The 21,751-nt window shown below is 59.0% G+C and overlaps 5 protein-coding genes across 5 annotated transcripts; 2 read left to right on the top strand and 3 right to left on the bottom strand.

The window, feature by feature from the left end:
* Nucleotides 1-5,360: 5,360 nt before the first annotated feature.
* On the bottom strand, nucleotides 5,361-11,333 carry WHR41_02876 (uncharacterized protein; the record flags this gene model as incomplete). The annotated part of the gene is made up of 1 exon (XM_069371482.1): nucleotides 5,361-11,333. One exon carries the CDS (start codon nucleotides 11,331-11,333, stop codon nucleotides 5,361-5,363), a length of 5,973 nt encoding a protein of 1,990 aa, XP_069231601.1.
* Nucleotides 11,334-14,205: 2,872 nt separating this feature from the next.
* Nucleotides 14,206-15,723, bottom strand: WHR41_02875 (uncharacterized protein). The gene is made up of 3 exons (XM_069371481.1): nucleotides 15,544-15,723; nucleotides 15,177-15,420; nucleotides 14,206-15,122 (listed from the first exon to the last, which is right to left on the bottom strand). The coding sequence occupies exons 2-3, from the start codon at nucleotides 15,378-15,380 to the stop codon at nucleotides 14,682-14,684; spliced, it is 645 nt and encodes a 214-aa protein (XP_069231598.1). The 5' UTR covers nucleotides 15,381-15,420; nucleotides 15,544-15,723; the 3' UTR covers nucleotides 14,206-14,681.
* Nucleotides 15,724-16,605: 882 nt separating this feature from the next.
* Nucleotides 16,606-18,822, top strand: WHR41_02874 (uncharacterized protein; the record flags this gene model as incomplete). Its single annotated transcript, XM_069371480.1, has 1 exon — nucleotides 16,606-18,822. One exon carries the CDS (start codon nucleotides 16,606-16,608, stop codon nucleotides 18,721-18,723), a length of 2,118 nt encoding a protein of 705 aa, XP_069231599.1. The 3' UTR covers nucleotides 18,724-18,822.
* On the bottom strand, nucleotides 18,705-20,392 carry WHR41_02873 (uncharacterized protein). Its single transcript, XM_069371479.1, has 2 exons — nucleotides 19,445-20,392; nucleotides 18,705-19,372 (listed from the first exon to the last, which is right to left on the bottom strand). The coding sequence occupies exons 1-2, from the start codon at nucleotides 20,155-20,157 to the stop codon at nucleotides 18,931-18,933; spliced, it is 1,155 nt and encodes a 384-aa protein (XP_069231604.1). The 5' UTR covers nucleotides 20,158-20,392; the 3' UTR covers nucleotides 18,705-18,930.
* A 6-nt stretch (nucleotides 20,393-20,398) lies between these two features.
* Nucleotides 20,399-21,725, top strand: WHR41_02872 (uncharacterized protein). Its single transcript, XM_069371478.1, has 2 exons — nucleotides 20,399-20,729; nucleotides 20,788-21,725. Exons 1-2 carry the CDS (start codon nucleotides 20,700-20,702, stop codon nucleotides 21,571-21,573), a joined length of 816 nt encoding a protein of 271 aa, XP_069231605.1. The 5' UTR covers nucleotides 20,399-20,699; the 3' UTR covers nucleotides 21,574-21,725.
* Nucleotides 21,726-21,751: the final 26 nt, after the last annotated feature.

Here is a 21,751-nt window from a genome sequence, read left to right as displayed (position 1 = left end):
GCCTGCTTCACGAACTCGTCTTCATTCACTATTGGTGCTGCTGCTTACCTTAGTGCGTCGGAGGATGTTGTACAAGCTGAGGCTCTCCCTCAGGGGATTGTTTGCAAGGCTACTACAGAAATGCCCGATTGATCGATGGCTCACTGCAGAGTAGTATCTGACGAGGATTGCGAAGATCGGCCAACGTCTAGCGATTCAAGTGTCTTCCTCGCCTGGGAATCACAATGAGCTTTGCCTGACCCATTTACCTCTCAGCCAGCTTCTAGTGACCGCCCTTCTACGGTCTCGAAGATGAGGAACATTCGGACGAGCGCACCGACTACCTCGTGCAATCTGATTAGCTCTGATGCCTGCTATGAAGCCTGCGTCGCGTGCTCTACCGCGAAAGGGATGCTCCAAAGAAAGTCCTCCACACCCACGCGTGCCGCCACCCAAGCCATCCCGTCTCGCTCGGATCAAACTTCGCGCACGCCGTGAGGTGTGTTGCGGCCGGGCCGGGCTCCGTTCTCATGCAGGTATGCGGTGTCGGAGCGACCGATGGTTCTATGCTACACCAGGCAATGCCACGACGAAGCAGAATGATGCACCGATCGACAGACGTCCGCCTCGTGTCTCTCGAGCACACTGTTGCACATTCGCTTCGTGATGTGGACCATTCGTTAAGTCCAGTGTAAGGCCCACTATGTCCTGGAGATAGTCATAATTGAGGTGTCTGAAGCATTGATTCGAGCACGGAGGATGCCAATTGAAGGGTCAATCGAGCATGACATCTGTTTACTGATCACTCTGCAGATACTGACTCTCGCTAAATCGTTATAGTGTTGGTGTCTCGGAGATGTTGATGTGGGTGCCTCAGGTCCCATTTGCACCGGGGCCGTCCGCTTTCTTGGCAAAGGGATGAGGTGAGGTCGCTGGCTTCACAACATCCACCTTCGTATTCGCCTGACCCAACGACAAGCCACCATTGGGCTTGCACTGCTCTTGGCCGGACTGCATAAGGTTCCAAGCGACTAACACTTTTCGTGCTGGAGCTATTGCGTTAAAACAGCTTCTTGCATTGATGTGCTTGCAAAGCAGGTGAGTAGACTAGGGTATGTTTGCTCCAATCCCTAGCTCGAAAGAATGCAAATCATCGGCCATTGTTCCGCCAAAGCCGCCAATCTCAACATGTCTTCAAATCAAAAACCGCACTTGCATAGACTCTTGATCCTACTAAACATCGTCCAAGCCCAAGAGCAACACAAGGCATCAGCACTGCCCCTACGCGCGTCATCTGGCTCATACATCGACTTTCGTCGGCTATTGAAGCCTTGCAGAGTCCACTCGTGGAACACGGGAAACCTTCAGGCCGCAACGACTGTCCTTTGCGCTAGGTCAAGCCCAGTCTCATTACGTCCTTGGAACGAGCAGTGCCGCATTGTTGGGCATTAGCCATCCTTCTAGACTGTCACACGAAGCAGCCGAGCAGCAGCTGTCAGAATGCAACTCCCTACGCTTCTGGCAAGCGTGAGCAAAACATACTTCGCAACATTCATGCCCGGGCTCGATTAACCGAGCAGGTAGCACGAAAATCGCTTGATTGAGAGTCCCAAGCCACAAGAGTGGATCAGGCGCGTTCCACTCGCGTCGAACTGAACGTTCCCCGACGCGGACTGCTATCGTGACTGCCATTCAGGGCAGTGGCTGCATGGAGGCAGTGTCAGCGTCTGTCAAAAAGCCGGCGCCCACGTTGATAGCCGACCCATACTTCGCGAGCCGGCTCGCTTACCTCGTTACCTCGTCCTATCCTAGGAGATCAATGGCCGCCACCGGCGCCATGGACGACGCCCACACATGGCAAAATGTCAGACTCTGAGACCAGCATGGCAGTCAGTAGGGCATGTTCCTGGACCGTGGCGTCAAATGAGCATCTGGGGCCTGCACACAGCCGCAGGATTTCTTGCTTCGTGTGGCCACACCACATGGTCTGATGCAGGGTCTGTTTTGACGAGTGAAGTAGGTAACATCGTTAACAAGACCTTGGCAATGCCCATCCGACTTCCGAGCACGAGGCCATGTGGACATTGGCTGTTTTGCCACTCTCGCCGCTTGGTTGAGGCGCACACGTGCGCGAAGAGGCTTAATTACGCGCATTCTGCGTGCTTCTGGAAGACTCAATCCGTCGCCGACTGGCGAAATTGAGCGCCTCCGCGAAGTTGAGTTAAGGTCGTGCGCGCATGCACGCCCATTCGGCGACTTCCCGACCCGATGCTTGTACCCGCGTGGAAGCCCAGGCTATCCTTGCTCCCATGGGACGGATCCTCGAGAAGCAATCGAAGGAATCAGTCAGAAGATGCTCGTCAGCAGAGCAACTGCACGTGCGCTTCGTAATGGCTCGCCAATGCTGTCGATCTCACTCTGATTAGGCCTGTTTCGCATGATCTGTGCTATCGCAAACAGCTTGCTCAACGCAGCCTGCAGCATCTCGGACGGACCCCTGGCGAAATCCTGCTGAACTATCGTCGAACAATGTTGTGACACCAACGCTCCCCTTCCTCTGCTTTCAGTTCCGCGTGCCACGAAAACAAGCTCGTCTTTCTTTCGTTCCCTCGCCAGAGCTAGAGCAGCTGGTCGTTCACGATTGGGCATGCACTTTACGACTGATTCCGCAGCGTGCAGCAACAACGCCTCACCAGGACCGGATTGTCCGGAGCACACCGACCCTCCCACGGTGATCTCCTTTGATATAATCACGCGCAACGCGAAAAAGTGGATGCCATGTGCGGTGTATCCGGAGAGTTGTCGTTACATGAGGCTGGATACTATCACAATGATGTGACGATGGTTCGATGTTCATTTCAAGCTTGTGCTCCACGCCCTGGATCTAGTCGAAGAGCGCGCTTGTGACAACGCCCTGCTTGGGCACAACGCCCTCGCGAGTCGCCCTTCCTAAAATGCGCCCTCTCATCCGGGCGACCGCCCGGGTCGCAGGTATAAGAATGACTTGGTCCTCGAGAAAACCCTCTCGACTTTCATCACTCAACCGAACAACTCTGATTGTTAGCAATACTACGACGAGACATCACAATCACCAACACACCACGATCTACCAAGCCTATATCAACATCCGCCAGCTACAACACAATGTCTTCCCGTCCCAGCAAATCAATGCACTGCAGACACGACCCAACGACATTCTGCACACCTTGTCGCCGCGAGCGCGAACGGAATGATCTGCAGCATGTCGGCACGTGGGCCAGGGGCTCCAGCAACGGCCGCAACGAGTCCACAGATTACGAATCATTCCTGCGCAACAGTAAGCCTCCCGTCTCGCCTATAGGGCGAATACCACAATTGTACTCCCCCCGCTAACGAAAACGCCAGACCCGGACGCCCTCTCTTCCGGCCGCGGCACGAGCAGCGCCACTTCACGCCACCACGCTCCTTCTAAGAAGCCCAGTAACCCCCCGAGCCACAAGTCGTCAGACAAGCATCACCAAAAGGGCTCGTCGCACACCGCGAAGCCCGCCAGCAGCGCCGCAGCCACTCGCTCGTCCAGCCCTGCCGCCCAGCGCTCGCCGCACCACGGGAAACCGGCAGCTTACAGCTCGCGCCAGACGCTGCCGGCTTCGAAGAACGCTGCCGCCGTCGCTCGAGATAACCTGCGAGCCATGACGCCGCAGACCGCGCGGCTCGTCGGTCTGCACATTTCTCGTGCGCCAGAGTCCGACAGCGACAGCGATAGCGACAGCGACTAGGCAGGGCTGAGCGTGCCGCCACCAGCGCTGCAAGCAGAGCTTCACCGAGTCTTGGGCCCTCGTGCAGGTGGGGCTAGGGGAGGCGTTCAGGCGCGGACGGAAGGCTGCAGTGTGAGAATTGGAGGAGGCTCGAATTGGAAGAATCTCAAATCACCCAGAGGCGTTTTCGAGTCCCTTTGTAGATGTTGCCCCAGAATGCGCTCTCAGGGGGTTCGGCCGTGTTTCTTGTACTCTCGCAGTCTGTTCAACAAGCACAAGCACATATAGAGGCAGTCCCGTCTATTCTTCCTGCATTTCACTGCACTGTCTTATCTCAACCGCACCGGTGCGGCTCAGTAAGATCATGTAGATGCCTCGATACTGTACATCTTCCAAGTTCAAACGATTGGCCGCCCTCATCTTGGTCTTCATCTGCACCGCTCTGGAGCATCCCCTCTCCTCCGGCCCAACCCCCAGCACCTCCCCCTCTCATCCATTCCTTCTCCCGTCCGTAGTTGAACTCACATCCACATCTCCATCCCAACACAGATCCCGCCCTCATCACGTGCAACTCAGACCGGCAGCCCGCCTCCGCATCCGACCAACGCACAACAGCGCCCTTCCGCCTCAAAACCCCAAGAACGAAGAGCGCAGCGAGCCAGCTAACGCCGTCGTCGCGGACGAGATCGGGGCGTCCGCATGTTCCCCGACGACCTGCCGGCCGATGGGCACATCCATTTGGTCTGAGGAGTGCACAAATTCGGCGTTCACTTGGCCCCTCGACATCCCCACTCACGGAGCGAAGACCCGGGCGGGTGTGCTTGAGCGGGAAACCAGGGCATCCGTCGACGGTGCGGCAACAGCATTAGCGCGATGGGTTTGAAGATCAGATGGAGGAGTTCACAAGTCCCGAAAAAAAGTGCCATTCCCGGTTCCGATACACAGGGGCCCATTCACATGTATGTATACTCTGCCCGCCATTCATCCTTTCCTTCCCAACCCACTCCGCTCCTCTCCTCTCCTTCCTGCCTTTCGCCGGGCCAAATAATGTACACGATCCACGCCTGGACTTTCCGTCCCATCCCACCAGTGAACCCTCTCGATCAATTCCAAGCCCCGATTCCCGATTCCATTCGCATCTGTGCACAAACCCCCCTTGCAACGCCAAACCCCAAAGCCAAACCAAATCAAAGCACAGAAAAGAGAAAAAAAAAAAGAAAAAAAAAAGCATTACCCTTTGTTCGCCTTCCCGGTCGCCTCGCGGTCTCTGTATGTGTGGGTGTGTGTGTCGATTGGCCCATGTGTGACGACTGATGCTCGTATCCTGCGTGCGTAGTAAAGAAACCCTTCGGTAGGAAAGCATCGGCAAAAGAAGAAAGAGAGAAGAGTGCCGCATCGGGTCACGCCTCCTCCCTCGCGCTAGGGGCAGGTCCGCACGCTTAGGGTTCTCGCTCCAAAACGCGAACAAAAGCCAGGGGGAAAAAAAAGCAGAAAGGGAAAACCCGCGCTCGAAACGCAAAGCCCGAAACCAGAGCCCAAAAAAAAACAAAAAACCCCCAAGACCCCTCGTCGTCAACCCCCGTCTCCTCCCTCCTCCCTCCTCCCTCCTCCCTCAACGCATCGCCATCAAACCCCTCCCCAAACCTAATCCTGCGACAAAATCACAAAGTGCTGCTCCCAGATCCAGCCGAGACTATTCCCCGCGTCGTCCTGGTTCTTCGCCAGCCAAAGTTCGCCCTTCTGCGCGACGACGTCGAAGACCTCGCCCTGCACGTACGTCAGGTACGGGTATCCCCCTTCCTTGCGCGCCTTGTCGATGTTGAACTCGAAGAGCGAGGCGCAGACGAAGAGCACGGAGGTGCTGTCTGTGGCGGGCAAGCGGGAGGTGGAGAGGGTGGAAGTCGAGGAGGCGGGGCGGGGGTTGCTTGAGGTTTGCTGTTGCGGGGCGGAGGGCGTGATGGTCGAGGAGGTGGGGACGAGGGTTAGGTCGGGGCTGGTGTCGGAGGGGGGCATGGCGGAGGAGAAGATGCCGCTGAAGCGGTGGGAGGGGATGTCGTCCATGCCGCGGGCGGTGAAGTAGGTTTGGCTGCTGGAGGGGCGCGGTGAGCGCGGGTTGTCGACGCTTGGGCGCGGGGAGAGGAAGGCGGTTGTGGGGCTGGGCTGGTTGGCTGTTGAGGGGCGGCCGGAGGTTGTGGTGGAGGTTGAGGGGTAGAGGCCGGAGGTGTTGATAGAGTTGGACCATTGCCTGGCGGTGGAGGAGGAGCTGGAGTTGGCTGCTGAGAAGCCGCGGGTTGAGACAGAGGAACTGGAGCGCATGCGGCCCCCACCTGGTAGCAGTGCGGCTTCCATGGCGGCGGTGTCGGGGGTGTTGATGCCGCTCTGCCTCTGGCTCGAGCTGGGCGTGTGCAAATTGGGTGAGCCCTCGCTGCCCATTGACAGTGTTCGCTTAGAGCTGCTCAAAGTCGAGGGCCGCTTGTTATAGCCAGAGTCAGAGTCGCCAATAATAGTGTTCGTAGGCGACAAGAAGTTGTCCGCATTCGCAATAGCCGAGCCATTGACGATGTTCAGCTCCATGATCTTCGACCTCACGATCTCATAGTCCGCGTGGAAAGCAGGACCAATATCTTGGAGGCTGAGAGGAATGTCGGCCTCCTCGATCAAAGGCCGCAGCTTCTTCTGCCACGTATCCTGCCACGTGAGCTGGATGTCCAGGAAGCAATTGAGACACGCGCGGACCAGCGAGCCAGTCAGCTCATAGAGCTTCGGCAGGTCGAGCTTGAGCTGGTCGTTCAGCGCGACGTACATATCGGCGGCCTCAGCAGTCTTCTTGTCGGGCTTCTCGCCGCGCTTCTCGATCGACTTGCACCGCGCGTAGTCGACGATCCGCTTCTTGCGCTTGGCGATGGCGGCCTGGGGGTTCTCGTGCAGCTTGATGCAGGCGATCATAGGCGCGACGACGCGTTTGTGCAGGGTCGCCTTGTGCTCCGCCAGAGCGACTGCGGTCAGATCGCGAATGGCATGCCCGTAGCGACGCCACTTGCTCGAAACCTCAGGCAGGCTGCCGTGCGAGACGTCACCGTAGGCCTCGAGCGCGGTGGCGAATGCATTGATCTGCTCGACCGCCCTGCTGGCCTGGTTGACGTAGTCTTGGACGTCGCGCATGCAGATCTGCAGCCGGATGTAGTGTCCGCCGAACTTGTGCGCGAGGGCGTCGAAGTCCGCGTCTTGGAAAGCCTCGTTGATGCCGACACGTTCCCTCAGCTTCTCCGTCCGGCGGCCGAAGGCTTTGGCTAGGCCAGTGCGGACGTCGGACTCCTTGCCCTTGTTGCGACCGATCATCTGCTCGACGAGATCCGCCCGCTTCTTCGCCTCGTTGATTCGAGTGAGCATGGCGATGGAATCCTTCGATGCGGCTTTGAGCGCATCGTGATCCGGGTGATCGCTCGGTGTAGAGTCGAGAAGTTGCTGCAGCATGAGAGGATACTTGGAAACGCGCTGCGTAGGCTTGACAAGGAGAGAATCCAAGTCCCACGCCGAGGTGATATCGCTTGCGTTGTTGTGGCACTCATCCAGCCAGCATTTGACTGTAGGATTGCTCTGGAGAGCCGAGAGCCTCTGGTTGGCGGCGTCGTGGTTCTTGAGGTAGTTGCCGTAGATCAACTCCATGTAATTGAGGTTCTCCAAGAAGCACTTGCCGATCGTCGTGCCACGGTCCTTCTCCTCGTCAACAGACTCAGAGCTCGAATTCGTGCCGTCGCTCTGAGTCGTAGAAATACTCCCGCGCTTGCCGTGCCAGCGCGTGCTCTTCGAAGGCTGATAGATCGACGTCACAGCCTTCCGCAGCTCGTCGTAGAACTTCAGCGAGAAACGCTCGATCTCGTCGCAGTTGCCGAACAGCGTCTTCTTGTCCTCGGCGCTGACGAAGTCGTCGACAGTAGCCTTGTAGATGTCTTCTATGATCTTCAAGTCCTGATGATAGCTGTTCTCGGTGTTCAGCAGCTCCATGATGACGTGCCGGCGCTTCTGCAGCCGCTTCTGCTCAGGGCCGGGCGAGGCTGTCTTCACGGGCTTGCCGTTACTGTCGCGTCCCACATCCAGGGAGGGAACACGGGTAGAATCAGCACCAAACGATGACATGGACACAGAGCTCGGAAGAGGCGGCGGGTGACGCTGGCTGTCGACAGAGGGGCGAGACGAGCCAGGACTGGGGCCCCACAGATTCTTGAGAAGACGCGGTGACGCCTCACTAGAAGCTCTCTCCATGGGCGGAGCAGGGATATGCGGCGCTTCAGACATGCCATTGGGAAGTGCTGGAACAGGCGGAGGTGGCGGCGGGGCATGGTTCGGCAGCGGAGGCGCAAAGCCTGGCGACGGCAGCTGAGACGGCGGAGCAGAGTCGGTGACACTGTTCTTCGCGCTGTCCCCTGCGGCGTGGATTTGCGACAGATCGAGTTGGCCGGAGGTCGATATGCGCAAGCCTTCAGTCATGAGATTGGCAGAGATTGACTCGTTCGTAGGGCCGGTGCTGGACCTTGGAGTGTAGCCCAAGTCCTTGGGAGGGGGAGTCGGCGGCCTGAATTCGTCCTGCGCATCCTCCGTGTCCTCCTCACCGCGTTGCTTCCTCTCCCACTGCTCGTTCGCCTTCCTGATCTGGGTTGCGAAATCATCTTCGTCCTCCTGCACATGCACCTCAGGTGGAGGTTGAAGACCGTCTTCACCTTGATTGTCCACATCCTCGGTGCGGCCGAAATTGCGGAACCCGTCATCCTCGCGACCAAACACGACAGCCGTGCCCATCGTGATATCCGCGTCCGGTGGTGTATCAGGCGTGACAGCCGGCAGATCATACTGAGAATTGCTTCGAGACGGTTCGTCCAAGGGAGGCGGTGTCATTGATCGCTGGCTCGCGATGCTATCCAACAAGTTCTGGATCATGATCGCGTCCGAACCGCCGTTGTGAGACAGCCTCTCGAGGTCGACTGAGTGCTTCTCCATCTCGCGCAACAAATCGGGTGCGATGACGCCAGTGGTGTTGTACTCGTCCAATGCCCGGGAAATGGCAGTGTTGGGTACGACATCGTCGCTAGTAACGGCTATGGCGGTCGCAGGCTGGAAAGCCGCCGGTTTGAGCGTATCCTGTCGGTTGTCGTTCTTTCGAGGTGTTTCCTGAAGTTCGCTGTTTTGGAACTCCTCGCGATCAGGGGACTCGGTCCAGCCATTGGCCGTGAAAGCGTCATGGCTCTGCGCTTGACTGTTCGCGGCTTCATCCTGAAGAGCGCCGTTACCATGGTCGTGTCCGATTGCATGGAACTCGTTCGGCTGGTGCTCATGTTGCAGACCATTTTGTGCCGGGGCAGGTTCATTGTCGAACATTATTCTTATTGAACCTTGGTCGGCAGTCAAGGCAGTCCCGATTCCCCAGCCGTCATCTGCATCAATTGAGGAAGATTCTTCCGCCGAAGGTCCGCTGGCCTCATAGCCATCGTCGGCTGAGGATTTGTTCGAGGAAGACCCGCTCTGTTGCCGCATGAGCATGACATTGTCCAGGATACTATTTCGGACGGGATTTGAATATGTCCCTTGAACGTTGTTTTGATCCGCTTCAAGATGTGCTGAATGGCTCGGCGCTGATTGGTATGTTGCCGAAGTCAAAAGCTGAGGCTGCACCTCTTGCATCTCACGAGACTGGTTGCGTTGATGAGAAGCATGACCAAGGACGGGGCTCTCGTCGTCAAGCTCAAAATCAGTGTGGTCAGTACCGGCTGTCAAGGGTTCTGCTGGATCAAGCAGTCCTCTCGGCAGACCTAGCGAGTTAGTGTCCAGACTCAGGCCTCTCGGCCTCTCCAGCATCGTTTCACTCCTTGGCTGCAGGGCCATTTCTTGAGTCTCCTGATTAAGCTCAGACGCCTGGTGCTGATCGACCTCGTTAACTCCGTCGTCAGCCAGAGCACCAGCAACTGCTTCCGGGGACTCCTCGACCGAAGGCTGACGCGATCGGCTCCTCGATCTATTCTTCAGATCGTCCTGCGATTTGCTTTCCTCAAGATTCTGCGATATCGCCTGCTGTATTCGCGCGCGGCGTTCCGCGAAATCGACCTTGCCGAGCTCTGGAATCCTCCGCTTTGTGTGCTCCCGAGATGCGTCGTACGGCTTCCCGAGCCACTGTTCACTGGGTCGTCCTTTGGCTGTGCTATTGTGCGCGCGATCGCCTGCTGCACGTGCTCGGCTCGCTGCCGTTGTCGCGGCGCTGACCGGCTGTCGGGGTCTGGAGGAGCGCAAGGGCGGCGAAGTTTTCGGCGGAGGAGCTACGATCTTCGCTGAAAGTAGCTGGTTGTTGTTGCTCGTCGTCAAAGGTGGTGGGTTGTATCTTCGGCTGTGTATTGTCGCGGGCTTCTCGTTCTCCTTGTTCAAGTGCTGTTTCACGCGAGTTGGCGATTTCGAAAGCCTATTTCGTCCGCCGTAGTTCGACAATGAAGAGCTGGCTCGCGATTGAGGTGCTGAGGTAGAAGAATCGCGGGACTTATGTGCGTTTTTAATGGGTATGCGCGAAGTCGGTGAATCCTTGCGTAAGGTCGATTTCGCAGAATACGTTCCCGAGGGGCTGAGGATCGGAATATTCGCTGTTTGGAGGTTTGGCATACTAGGTGGTTGCGCCGGCATGTAAGCATCCATTTCACTCCTGCTGCGCTGATGGTGAAGCCTGTGGTTCTCACGAGGAAATGAAGGCTGATAGATCTCGTGATGCGACTGGCTTCTCCCATGGCTCAGCGCAATGCTGCCATCGCTTTCTCGACGCGCTGCAGAATGGAAAGTGGGCAGTGGCCCGTATTTGTCCAACATGAAGTTGCCGTTCCACTGGCCGTCCGCTGTTATCTCGCCAAAAAGAGGCCGGCTGTCCTTCTGCTCCTTCTGTCTCGCCTGTCGCGGACTGAAAGCGGCATGCGGCTGACTCTTCGTGCTTAAAGTGCCAGAACCGAAAGAACTGCCGGTGTCAAACGATGTGGACGGGCTCTTGTGCGGCGATCTCGGCTGTCCAGGCCTCCTCTTCTGTAGCTTCGTAACCCCAGTCCCGCTCTTAGTTGGACTGGTCGGAGATCTGTTCTTGGAAATGTCGCGTCGATATCTCTCATTACTCGTCCGTACCGCTAGGTCAGGCTGAGCGACGCCCGGTGCTGCGTTGCGATTGAACCTGTTGGCGATGTCCTTGACGGTACCCGGAGCGCGCGAGGATGGCAGCAGCACCGGCTGCGACCTCGCGTTGTTCAGTGATTTCCCAGCGGAGGGTACGCCGGAATTTGCAGAGCCAGAAGCGCTGCGGAGTTTGTTCCTCGAGGGTGACCGTGAGACAGCCCTGTGCGCTGCTTGTGTAGTAGACGCGCCCGCACTGACGGTCTGCACGGCAGCAGGTAGAGAGTGTTCCATGGAGGCAGATTGCTGCTCCAACGGCGGGGGCGTGGGTGTGAACGAAGTCTGGTAGAAGTCCGAGGGATCGACAGGGCCATTGACGTTAGCGCCCACAAAGGGCGGCGGAGACGTGTTGTCGCGGGTGTGCTGGGAGCGCATCACGTCGAACTGCTGTTCCTGCTGCGCCCACTGGTGGTGGCCTGGGGCTTGCATGGCGGCGGATGCATTCGCGGTAGGCTCATCGCATGCTGATGCGGATGTAATTGAGGTGCGAGCGAGCAAGCGTTTAGCCGGGCGACGTGGACGGGTGCAACGGCGTGGTGAGGGAGAGCGTGCGGCAATCGGATCGCGGAGTCGGGCTCCAGGAGCACAGCCGATGTCTCACGGCGGCGGAGGCGGCGTGTCGAGGGGGGAGTATGGGGAGAGGACGCGGTCGGGGTCGAGGTGGTATGTCAGGTCTTGGATGATGTCTCGCGCGGCCAACGTCTGCCGGCGGATCGGGCTGGACTGGGGGAGCAGGTCGGGGCTTGGCAGGCAGCTTGCTTTGGGTGCAAACGCGGCTGGTCGCTGGCGGGGCGAGGCGCGAATGGGATGTTCGCGGGGAGAGAAGTGAGGCAGTGAGGCAGGTGAGGTGTCTGGAGGTATGAGGCAAGGCGAGCGCGAAGGGCGAGGTGTGAGGTGTGCGACAGAGTGCCGTGTCAGGCAGGCAGGCAGGAGTGCCGGGCGGGATCAGAGCAGGGCAGCAGGGCAGGGCAGACAGGCCAGAGGCCCGGACGCCGCTGCACGTGCCACGCCGCAACTCTCGAACGGCCACGGCCACGGCGACGCCTACAGCGGCAGCATGCACACTGATCCTCCGAGTCCTCCAACGGGCGCTGCAGCCAGGAACGCCGTCTCCGCTGTCAGCTTGTCACGACTCACGGCGCAGACAGCCCTTCACCGCAGCCTGCGCGAGCCCGTCGAGCGGGGATCCGCCTGAGAGAGTGCGTCCGTCTACACTCACGAGATTCACTACTCATAGACCGCACTCCGCGGCGTCGTCGTTGGAGGAAACAGGTGTGCCCTCCCATCTGCTCATCATCACACACTGCACCTCACAACCCACTCCCACTCCAACTCCCACACCCCCCAGCCAGCCGGCAGGCACCGCAAGCCGCCATCCCCGTCTGACAACCAACCTTCTCCCCATTACTCCGGAGCCAAAAAACGACCTATCACCCACCCTCTTGCCATCATCCCAACCCTTGCACCTTGCAACACCTACCGTAGACGTTTCCCCGCCCAGAGCCGCCATCCCGCCGACCAGGCCAGGCACACCAGCACTCGTCTCTCGACCGACGTAACAGACCAACCCAGCGCCCAAGCCGCCCACTGGCTCCTGCGCCGCCTCGATCTGCAGGAACCTGGACTGGCTCTCAAAGCCCGCCCCGCTGCCCGGCCCCGGCCACTGCCGGCCCGGTTCGCGCCCGGAACACCCGCGACTCCGTGCGTGCTGCTAGGACGCCAGCGCTCGCTGCACCACGTGCGTTCTGGCGCGGCGGACGGAATGCACGCCGCTGTGAGCGTGAGAATGGTGAAGATGGGCGGACTGAGGAAGTGAAAGGGGGACTCGACAGGACAGTACAACACAGTGCTCTGCCAGTGTGCAGTAGCAGTAGTAGTACCTACACCCTGTCACGTCACGTCACCCACCTCCCAGCCAGCCAGCACCAACCCACCCCAGCTACCTACGCACCGTACCTGCACCTATGCGCTGTTCCTGCGCCGCGTGCCACCACACCGCACCCATCGAACTACCCACCAAAGGAAACCGCAAGGCGCAACAATCTGCGCTGCAGCACGATAGATAAGGTAGGCAAGCGCACCGCAGCAGAGCCTCACATCACCGCCTCACATCACGTGGCGCTCTGAGCGGTGACACCCATGCGCTCGTGGGGTGATGCGGCGGCGGCGGCGGCCGGCACTGCAGCCGCATTGCTGCACACAGGGGACTCCCTCCCTTTCCGCGCAGTGCACGGCTGCGGCGAGTAGGAGGTGTTGGCGCGTGAGGTGCAAATCATGCTCGGTTCATGACTCGATGCCGGCTGTCGGCGCTCGAGTCGGGGGGGAATGAGGATTGGAGGTGGGTGAAACGGGCGGTGGGGGTTGGGTGTTTGGGGGCGTGGGCGTTGCGAGTGCGCAGGTGAGGTACATATTTACAGGGCCAATTGATGAGGAGCGAAGCGGTGTCCAATCGTAGCGAATCGGCGAAAAAAAAAAAGGCTAGTAGGAAGGAGAATTAGAGAACGGGGCATCCACGGTTCGGCCTAGGTACGGTCGATGGAGCTTGGGGTCAGGTACCTACATATGTATGGGTAGGTAAGCTTTTAGAACCACAGAACGGCTCCGGCCGGACGATTGTGAAGAAGATTCACTGATGGTTCCCAAACTCAAACTCACTGCGCGGCGCGGCGCGGAATCCGATGTGATGAGATGAGATGAGATGCGATACATGCTCCGAAGCCCTAGGTAGGGGCTGCGATCCTCAAACGCGCTGTCACGTCCTCTCACGCCCTCCGAAGTTCGACGGCTGATGAAACGGCGTGGGGTGTGGTGTGATAGGCACCTCACGATGGTGAAACAGCTCCAACCAGGACCCTGAACATCACGTACGTATCTTTCCAAACCTCTCGGGGCAAATCATCTTGAAACCCACCCGTCGGCATGAAACGCATTGCCAATCCTTCCGCGCCCGCTTGTTGCTTCAGAATTCAAAACATACAATGCACCCAGACAGACGTGCCCTGATTCTCCGACTGCCATAAGGTAGCCGCGACGAGAGGAAGCCTGTGACAGTATGTCCTTCGTGGGACCACGCCCGAAGCAGCCGGATTCGCGAGGTGTTTGCAGGTCGGGTACATGTTCGTTGCGTCGGAGTTGCGGATTGAGGTTGCTTTGTGCGTGAGGTGAAGGGATGGGGCATGCTGACCTTTGCTTTGGCCGTGTTTATAGGTCTGGTGAGGAAGAAGGTTGGGTGATTAAGCTTGATCGATGCAATGTCGATTGGTGAACCTAGACGTCACGTCCGAAATGATAAATGAAGAGATGTTGTAAATGAATTCGTTCCTGTTCATTACAGTGCTAAAGCCGCCGCAGTCCGAGCGGACATTGGCTGGTACGAGAAGTAAGAAGAAAGAGGAACAATGATTATACTGAAAGCCACCCTGCTCCTCTCGCCCCTGCAATGCCGGAGATCGCATCCAACAAGCAAGCAAACAAACATTACCGCGTCGACTTCCTCCTCTCTCTCTCTCTCTCTCCCTCTTCTTTTGCTGCGCGTCTCGGAGGTGGTGGGATTTCGTTCGTTGGAAAGTCGTGAAAAGGTTTTTTTGGTTTCGAAAGTCGTGAATGGTGAAGATGAAGAAGCGCAGGGCCACCGACCGAACTAGACCGAGCTCGAGGATAGCCCGGTGTCCGCACGCTGCCCTTGCCCTTGCGAGCTCTTTACATGTGGCTTTTGTCCGCGCCGACGCCTACGCCAACGCTGTTGCCGAGCATCAATCAATCGACGATCGATTCGATTTACAAAGCGAGGCCGAAGGCGCCGAGGATGCCGGCGGCGAGCAGGCCGGTGCCGTAGGTGCTGGCGAGGTTGAGGGCGACGGCGGCGGAGTCGGCGGTGGCGGAAGCCGCGCCGTCGGAGGCAGTCTGCGAGGCGGCCTCCTCGCTGCCGGACGTCGAGCTGGCGGTCTCGGAGGCCTCGGAGGAGCCGGAGCCGGTGCTGCTGGCGGACTCGGTGGCGCTGGAAGCGGAGGAGACGGTGCTGCTGGCGGAGTCTTCGGTCGGGAGCTTGGTGCCGCACTCGATGGCCAGGCAGGCGTCCTGGGCGTCCTTGTCCGTAGGGTTGTTGGCGACGCACTGGTCCCTGTACTTGCGGCAGACGAAGCTGGGCAGAGTCTGCTCGTAGTCGGAGGTGTTGGGGGTGGTGCCGTCGGCGCAGACGCAGCCGTAGGTCAGGGTGTTCTGTGGGAAGTCAGCGATTGGTCGTGCGATTGATGGCATAAAGACAGCGCTTACCGGGTCGCAAGTGTTGGAGTCGAAGCGGCCATCGCAGATCTGAGGGCAGGTCTGTGTCTGGGAACGGCACCAGTTCTGGCGCTCCTGGTAGGGAACGCTGTTGGCATCAATGGTGGGGCCAGTGCCGGTCTCGTTGGTGCCGCTCTGGGCGAGGCCCAGGCTGGAGAATGCCGTGGCGGCGAGGAAGACGGCGGAGTAACGCATGCTTGCGGAGGAGAGGGGTTTGAGACGTGGAGATGGAGATCTGGAGGTGGCGCACACCGCGTCAGCAAGATGATCGTCTGCGTGAACAGGCCGGCCGTGCGTTTGGACGGGCTGGCGCTGGGCTGGGCGAGCGCTGGGGCGGCGCTGTTGGGGCAATACGTACCTGGGTGTCGGCGGCGATGGAGGGACGATGGCGTATCAATGGCAGAGGCGCGGAGGCTGAGCGGTGCGGTGAAGATGGAGCTGTGTGTCTGACGAGCAGAAGAGCGGCGGCGCAGCGGTGGCGGGCGGGCTCGCGGGTATTTGTAGCGGTGGCAGCGGCAGCAGCAGGCGCTCTGGCAGTGAGGCACGGCGAGGGCTCGATAGCGAGCTAGGGAAAGCTCTGGCCATGCCTGGCAGAGAGCCACCGTGCCAGCGTCTCCCGGCAACACACTAAGATCGTGCTTGGCGCCCGCGAGATTGTTGGCCTCACGCCTGCCTCAGGTAGAGCGAGATTGCGGTGTCAGCGTTGATTGAGCTGCTGCACGGCCGCTGTGCGCCCGCCCGTGTGCCAGCACGTCGCTGGTTTATTCGTCGCAGTGCCCAACACCGACGCTGCTCCTCCGCAAACGCAATGCCTCGGTCGCTGCCCATCGCCGCGCATCCATGCCGCTCTCGGCCAGATCGTCCGTGGTGCACGCTCTTGTGCACATGCACGGCAAGCGGCTCCAACGGCCTGCCCACAAAAACCCGCACGTAGCGTTCACGGCGCCCCATCTGCATCGCCTAGTTTGCGCCGGAAGTGCATCTCTCCGGTCCGGTGATTGGCTCGCCTCGCCACAGCTTGATAGCGTTCGCTGCAGGTGAAGAGATGGAGTGCCGAAGCAGGCTGCATCACGCCCGCACGAGTGGCTGGAGCGAGCGTGAACCTGCAGCTACTGGGCATGGTACCAATGTAACAGCAACACCGATGATCCCTACTTTCATGTACGACAATCCAATGTCGCCGCTGTCGTGACGGCTCCTCGGCAGTGACATACCACCATCCCATCGCCACCGACTTTTTTGCAGCGGCCGCTGCCCACGGTCCACGTGATCTTAGTCCCGAACTCTCCGTGCTAGCCGAACCTTTCGCGAGCTGCCGCCTCCAACGGCCACGGCCAGCGGAACGTCAGACCGCGGGAGTCCAACGTCGGCCCAGCTTTGCCGCAACACCGACCAAGCAATTTAATCAACCATCGACACAATGACTCGAAAGTGCGTGCTGGCCACCTCCCAGCTGAACCAGTGGGTGCTCGACTACGACGGAAACAGGGACCGCATTGTCGAAGCAATCACCCAAGCCAAGGCCAAGGGCGCTTCAATCATCCTCACGCCCGAGCTCTGCATCCCTGGGTATGGCCTGCTGGACCACTGGCTGGAGAACGATGTGTACGCCAACTCCTGGGACGTCGCCGCGGACATCATTTCGCGTCCGGAGTGTCAGGACATCATCGTCGACCTTGGTCTGCCCATCCAGCACCGAGGATGCAGCTACAATGCAAGACTCATCGCTCTCAACGGCGAGGTGCTGGCCATCAGACCCAAGTTGGATCTCTGCAACGATGGCAACTTCAGGGAGATGAGGTACTTCACCCCGTGGCCTCGAGGAAGGGTGGACGACTATGCTTTGCCTCCTGTAATCCAGGACCTTGCGGCTAAGCAGAAACGCTGCCGTATCGGTGAAGTCGCCTTCGAAGCCCTTGATGGATCGTTTGCGTCCGAGACGTGTGAGGAGCTCTGGACGCCAAACTCACCGCACTCTCTCTACAGTCTGGCTGGTATCGAGATTGTCATGAACTCCAGTGGTAGTCACCATGAGCTGCGTAAGCTTGACACCCGCATCAACCTGATCAAAGAAGCCACTGCCAAGACTGGCGGTGTTTACATGTACTCCAACCAGAGAGGTTGTGATGGTGATCGTCTGTACTACGACGGCTGCTCGCTCATCCTCAACTCCGGCCATGTGCTTGCTCAAGGCTCGCAGTTCTCCCTCCGCGATGTGGAGGTGCAGACCGCCACCGTAGACTTGGACGAGATCTGGGCATGGAGGACTTCACGTAGTCGTGGCATGCAGGCGAACGATCCGAATGTTCACAAGCTCGAGCGGATACAAGTTGACTACAAGCTCTGCAAATCTGCGAAAGCGCTTGATCCGCGCCAACGACTCTCTCCAGCTATCAACCCATTCTACCATGTCCCCGAAGAAGAAATCGCTTTGGGTCCGGCATGTTGGCTGTGGGACTACCTTCGTCGAAGCAGGACAGCTGGCTATCTCGTCCCGCTCAGCGGCGGCATCGACAGTTGCGCGACCGCAACCATCGTCTTCAGCATGTGTCGCCTGGTCATCAAAGAAATCAAAGAGGGCAACGAGGCAGTCATCACCGACGCCAAACGCCTCTGCGGCGGCACCGAAGACGTCTCCCAGCTAACTCCTCAGCAATTCTGCAACCACATCTTCACAACCGTCTACATGGGCATGCAAAAGCAATCGTCCAAAGAAACCCGCGACCGCGCCCGCGACCTCGCATCCGCCATCGGCGCCCACCACGTCGACACCAACATCGACCCAATGTTCAACGCCCTCTTCGAAGTCGTCTCCTCCACCCTCTCTTTCCAACCCAAATTCAAAACCGACGGCGGCCAGCCCACCGAAAACCTCGCCCTCCAAAACTTCCAATCCCGCTCCCGCATGGTCCTCGCCTACGGCCTCGCCCAGCTCCTCCCCTCCTCCCGCGGCAGCGCCGGCAACCTCCTCGTCCTCGGCTCCGCCAATGTCGACGAGTGCCTGCGCGGCTACCTGACCAAATACGACTGCTCCTCCGCCGACATCAACCCCATCGGCGGCATCTCAAAAACCGACTTGAAGTCCTTCATCGCCTGGGCCGAAACCCACTTCGCCCTCCCCATCCTGCACTCCTTCATCACCGCCGTCCCGACCGCCGAACTCGAGCCCATCACCGCCTCCTACGTCCAGTCCGACGAAGCCGACATGGGCTTCACCTACGACGAGCTCTCGACGCTCGGCCGCCTGCGCAAAACGTTTAAACTGGGCATGGTCGGCATGTTCGAGCGGCTGGCTGTCGACTGGAGCGACCACATGCGCCCGCGGCAGGTTTATCAGAAGGTCGCGGATTTCATGAAGTTTTACGCGATCAATAGGCATAAGATGACGACGATGACGCCGGGCTTGTACTTGGAGAGTTACACGCCGGACGACAATCGGTACGATCTGAGGCCGTTTTTGTACCCCGTTTGGTTCCCGTTTGAGAGGAGGAAGATTGAGAATTTGCTGCGGAGGATGGAGGAGGGGGAGGCGGAGTGAAGACGATACCTAGATCAAGACGGACAAAAAGGGGGAGAGAGCCACGCAAGTCATCCGCGATAAACGAGCCATACACAATGCAAAATACATTTTAGAGCACTTCTGGCCACGTAAGACTTCATTGCTGGCCCTCTATCCACCCACCAAATCATGTCGTTTCACGTATCATATCGTTTCATTCCATGTCATAACATCCCTCCACCCCACTCAAGACCCCTCCTCACACTCCCTCAACAACCTCTCCTGCGTCCCCATCGCCTCCCTCGCAAACTCCCCCATCTCGTAGTCCTTCCCCTTCCCATCCGGCCCCTGATCAAACACCTCGTAGCTAAAATACCCCCGGAACCCCGTCTGCAGCACCGCGCGCGCAAAGTCCGCGCACGGCAAGTACCCCTGGTAGGGCACGGGGCGGTACGCCGAACTCCAGCGCGCGCGCGGCCGCATCCCATTCGAGTCGGCTTTGTCTTCCAGCGGCGGGTCCATGCGGTAGGCGTCGGAGATTTGCAGGAAGAAGATTTTCGAGGCGGGGATGCTGGACGCGAGGGTTTGGCAGGAGGCGCGCCAGTCGGCTTGGAGCTGGGAGGCGTCGCGGCCGTCGGAGAGGAGGCCCGAGGGCGTCGTGGGGTCGGCGTATTCGCCGCCGGCGGATCTGGGAGGGGGTGGTGTTAGTTTGGGTTTGGTTTGGATTCATGTGGGGGGGGGAGGGGGGATAGACGCATACTGGAAGGTGTCCAAGCACAGCCCGAAATTCTCCCTGTCGACCTTCTGACAAATATCCCACACGTCCTTCCAGTCCGGCGCGTGCGTCGACCAGCACCAGTTCTCGTACGCGCACCGGAACCCCTTGGTGGCCAACCGGTCCGCGAGCTCTCTCAAATCGCTCACGAACCGCTCGCGGTCCGTCCCGATCTTCTCCGCCGGCGAGTCCGACGAGCCCACCTGCAGCATGTCCGTGCCCGCCGCCTCCATGATGCGCATCCAGCCCGCCAGGCGCTCGAAAGCGTCCTTGCGCTCCGGCGAGTCGGCCGGCCAGCCCTCGAAGTTCGCGAAGGGCTGCAGGATGAGGATCTTGAGGCCCTGCGCGTCGCATTGGGTTTTGATGACTTTGGCTGCTTCGGCGAGGTCGTCGTAGTCGCGGGGCCCGAAGGAGTCCGAGGCCGTGTCGCCTTGCTTGTGCGGGCGGAGGTGCAGGTTGGCGAAGGCGACGATGTCGGGCATCGAGAGCTCGATGGCGGTGAAGCCGGCGGAGGCGATGGCTTGGAGTTTTTTGGGCAGCGTGTGCGAGGGTTTGCAGCCGATGGAGCAGGAGGCGAAGGCGAGGGGGACTTGGGTGTTGGTTAGGGGAGCCATGGTGGAGGAGGATTCTTGAGGTGGTGGTTTGGAGGAGAGTGCTTTTTCGCCAGCGAGGAAGGCTTCGAGTCTGGAATCTGGCATTGTAGCATAGAGGGAGGAGGGGCTTTTATTTTGTTATTTACATTGGTGGGCGGAAAGCATCATGATGGATCGATCACTCGTTCATGGTGATGTCAAGTCGAATGACGTCGATTCTCCCCATTTGTGAGGAATTCTATGCATATTCTCGGTCGGCGAGGGTAAGAGTCGCTATTTGTGATTGTAACGATCGATAGATTGTTTTCATCCTCACACGTGCATCGAATAGTTAAAAAGATATGTTTCTGTTGGTGGCGTAGACAACAGAAACAACGAGTCAGCATGTGACAACTGATGTCTGGACGGGAGCAGCCGTCGGAGGCTTGCCCGACAGCTTCACGCGTCAGTCAGTGGTCGGCCTAGAGCCAGCAGCCAGCTACGGTCACCACCACTGCACCCATCACCAATCCACGCTATACCAACAACACCTGCCCAAACCCACCCATCGACTCTTGCACCAGCATTTGACCTCGCATACCTGCCGAACACATCCAGACTATCGCATCGGCGCCCACCTCTCCGCCACTTTACTCCATACCGCAAACATGAACCACTTCCCCGTCGGCTGGGGCAGGGTAGGCTACCCACGTACATCCAACCGTTACAACAATACATCGCTAACCTCCTCTCCAGCCCAGAGATGATGTCTACGGCGCATACAACCCCTCCTACCTCCCCCAATCCCACGGCGGCACCCAAGCCAACCCGATCACGCACACCCAGTCGCCCATCGTAACCGGTACCTCCGTGCTAGCAATCAAATACAAAGACGGCGTCGTCATCGCCGCCGACAACCTCGCCTCCTACGGCTCGCTCGCGCGCTTCACCGACGTCAAGCGCCTGAAGCAGTTCAACCGCAAAGCCGTCGTGGGCTTCGGCGGCGACGTCTCCGACATGCAGTACCTGGACCGCCTGCTGAACTCGCTCGACGTCGAGGAGAACTACGGCGGCGACGCGCCCGCCGAGTCTGGCCCGCACATGTCCGCCAAGAACCTGCACGCCTACCTCAGCAAGGTCATGTACAAGCGGCGCAGCGACTTCAACCCGCTGTGGAACGCGATGCTGGTCGCCGGCCTCGACGAGAGCGACAAGCCCTTCCTGGCGTACGCGGATCTGCTCGGCACGACGTACTCCAGCCCCAGCTTGGCGACGGGCTTCGGTGCCCACCTGGCGCAGCCGATCATGCGGCGCGCGGTGCCGAATGAGGCGGCTAGCCGTGAGCTGAGCAAGGAGCAGGCGGTGGAGTGTATCAAGGAGTGCATGAAGGTGCTGTTCTACCGCGATGCGAGGAGTATGCCGGTCTACTCGATCGCGGTGATTGACGGCAAGGGCGTGGACTTGAAGGAGGATGAGAAGCTGGAGAACCAGAGCTGGGCGTTTGCGGAGCAGATTCGCGGATATGGCACGCAGACCGTGTAAGCGGTGAACGAATTGTGGAAAGATTCTACGATGGGAGAGCACCAGTTATGATCTGTTGGCCGAGAGGAGGCTGGCTTATGTATACTATACAATGAAGCATCCAGCGGGAAACGGCGTAGAGGCCGGATGAAAATGCTGGATAATCTTCGTCACTGTCTGTGATATTTCATTGGCGTGA

This window comes from Cladosporium halotolerans (genome assembly GCF_011745625.1).
Source record: "Cladosporium halotolerans strain TM138-S3 chromosome Unknown Sca7, whole genome shotgun sequence".
NCBI classification, from domain to species: Eukaryota; Fungi; Ascomycota; class Dothideomycetes; order Cladosporiales; family Cladosporiaceae; genus Cladosporium; species Cladosporium halotolerans.
The sequence above is the reverse complement of the archived record's forward strand: the minus strand, read 5'-3'. Positions and strand labels throughout refer to the sequence as shown.

Coding starts and splice junctions, on each gene's coding strand:
- WHR41_02872 (XM_069371478.1), top strand. CDS start 20,700: ATGAACCACTTCCCCGTCGGCTGGGGCAGG. Junction 20,730..20,787: donor TCCCCGTCGGCTGGGGCAGG/GTAGGCTACCCA, acceptor CCTCCTCTCCAG/CCCAGAGATGATGTCTACGG.
- WHR41_02875 (XM_069371481.1), bottom strand. CDS start 15,380: ATGCGTTACTCCGCCGTCTTCCTCGCCGCCACGGCATTCTCCAGCCTG. Junction 15,123..15,176: donor ACTCCAACACTTGCGACCCG/GTAAGCGCTGTC, acceptor GACTTCCCACAG/AACACCCTGACCTACGGCTG.
- WHR41_02873 (XM_069371479.1), bottom strand. CDS start 20,157: ATGCCAGATTCCAGACTCGAAGCCTTCCTCGCTGGCGAAAAAGCACTC. Junction 19,373..19,444: donor CTGTGCTTGGACACCTTCCA/GTATGCGTCTAT, acceptor ACCCCCTCCCAG/ATCCGCCGGCGGCGAATACG.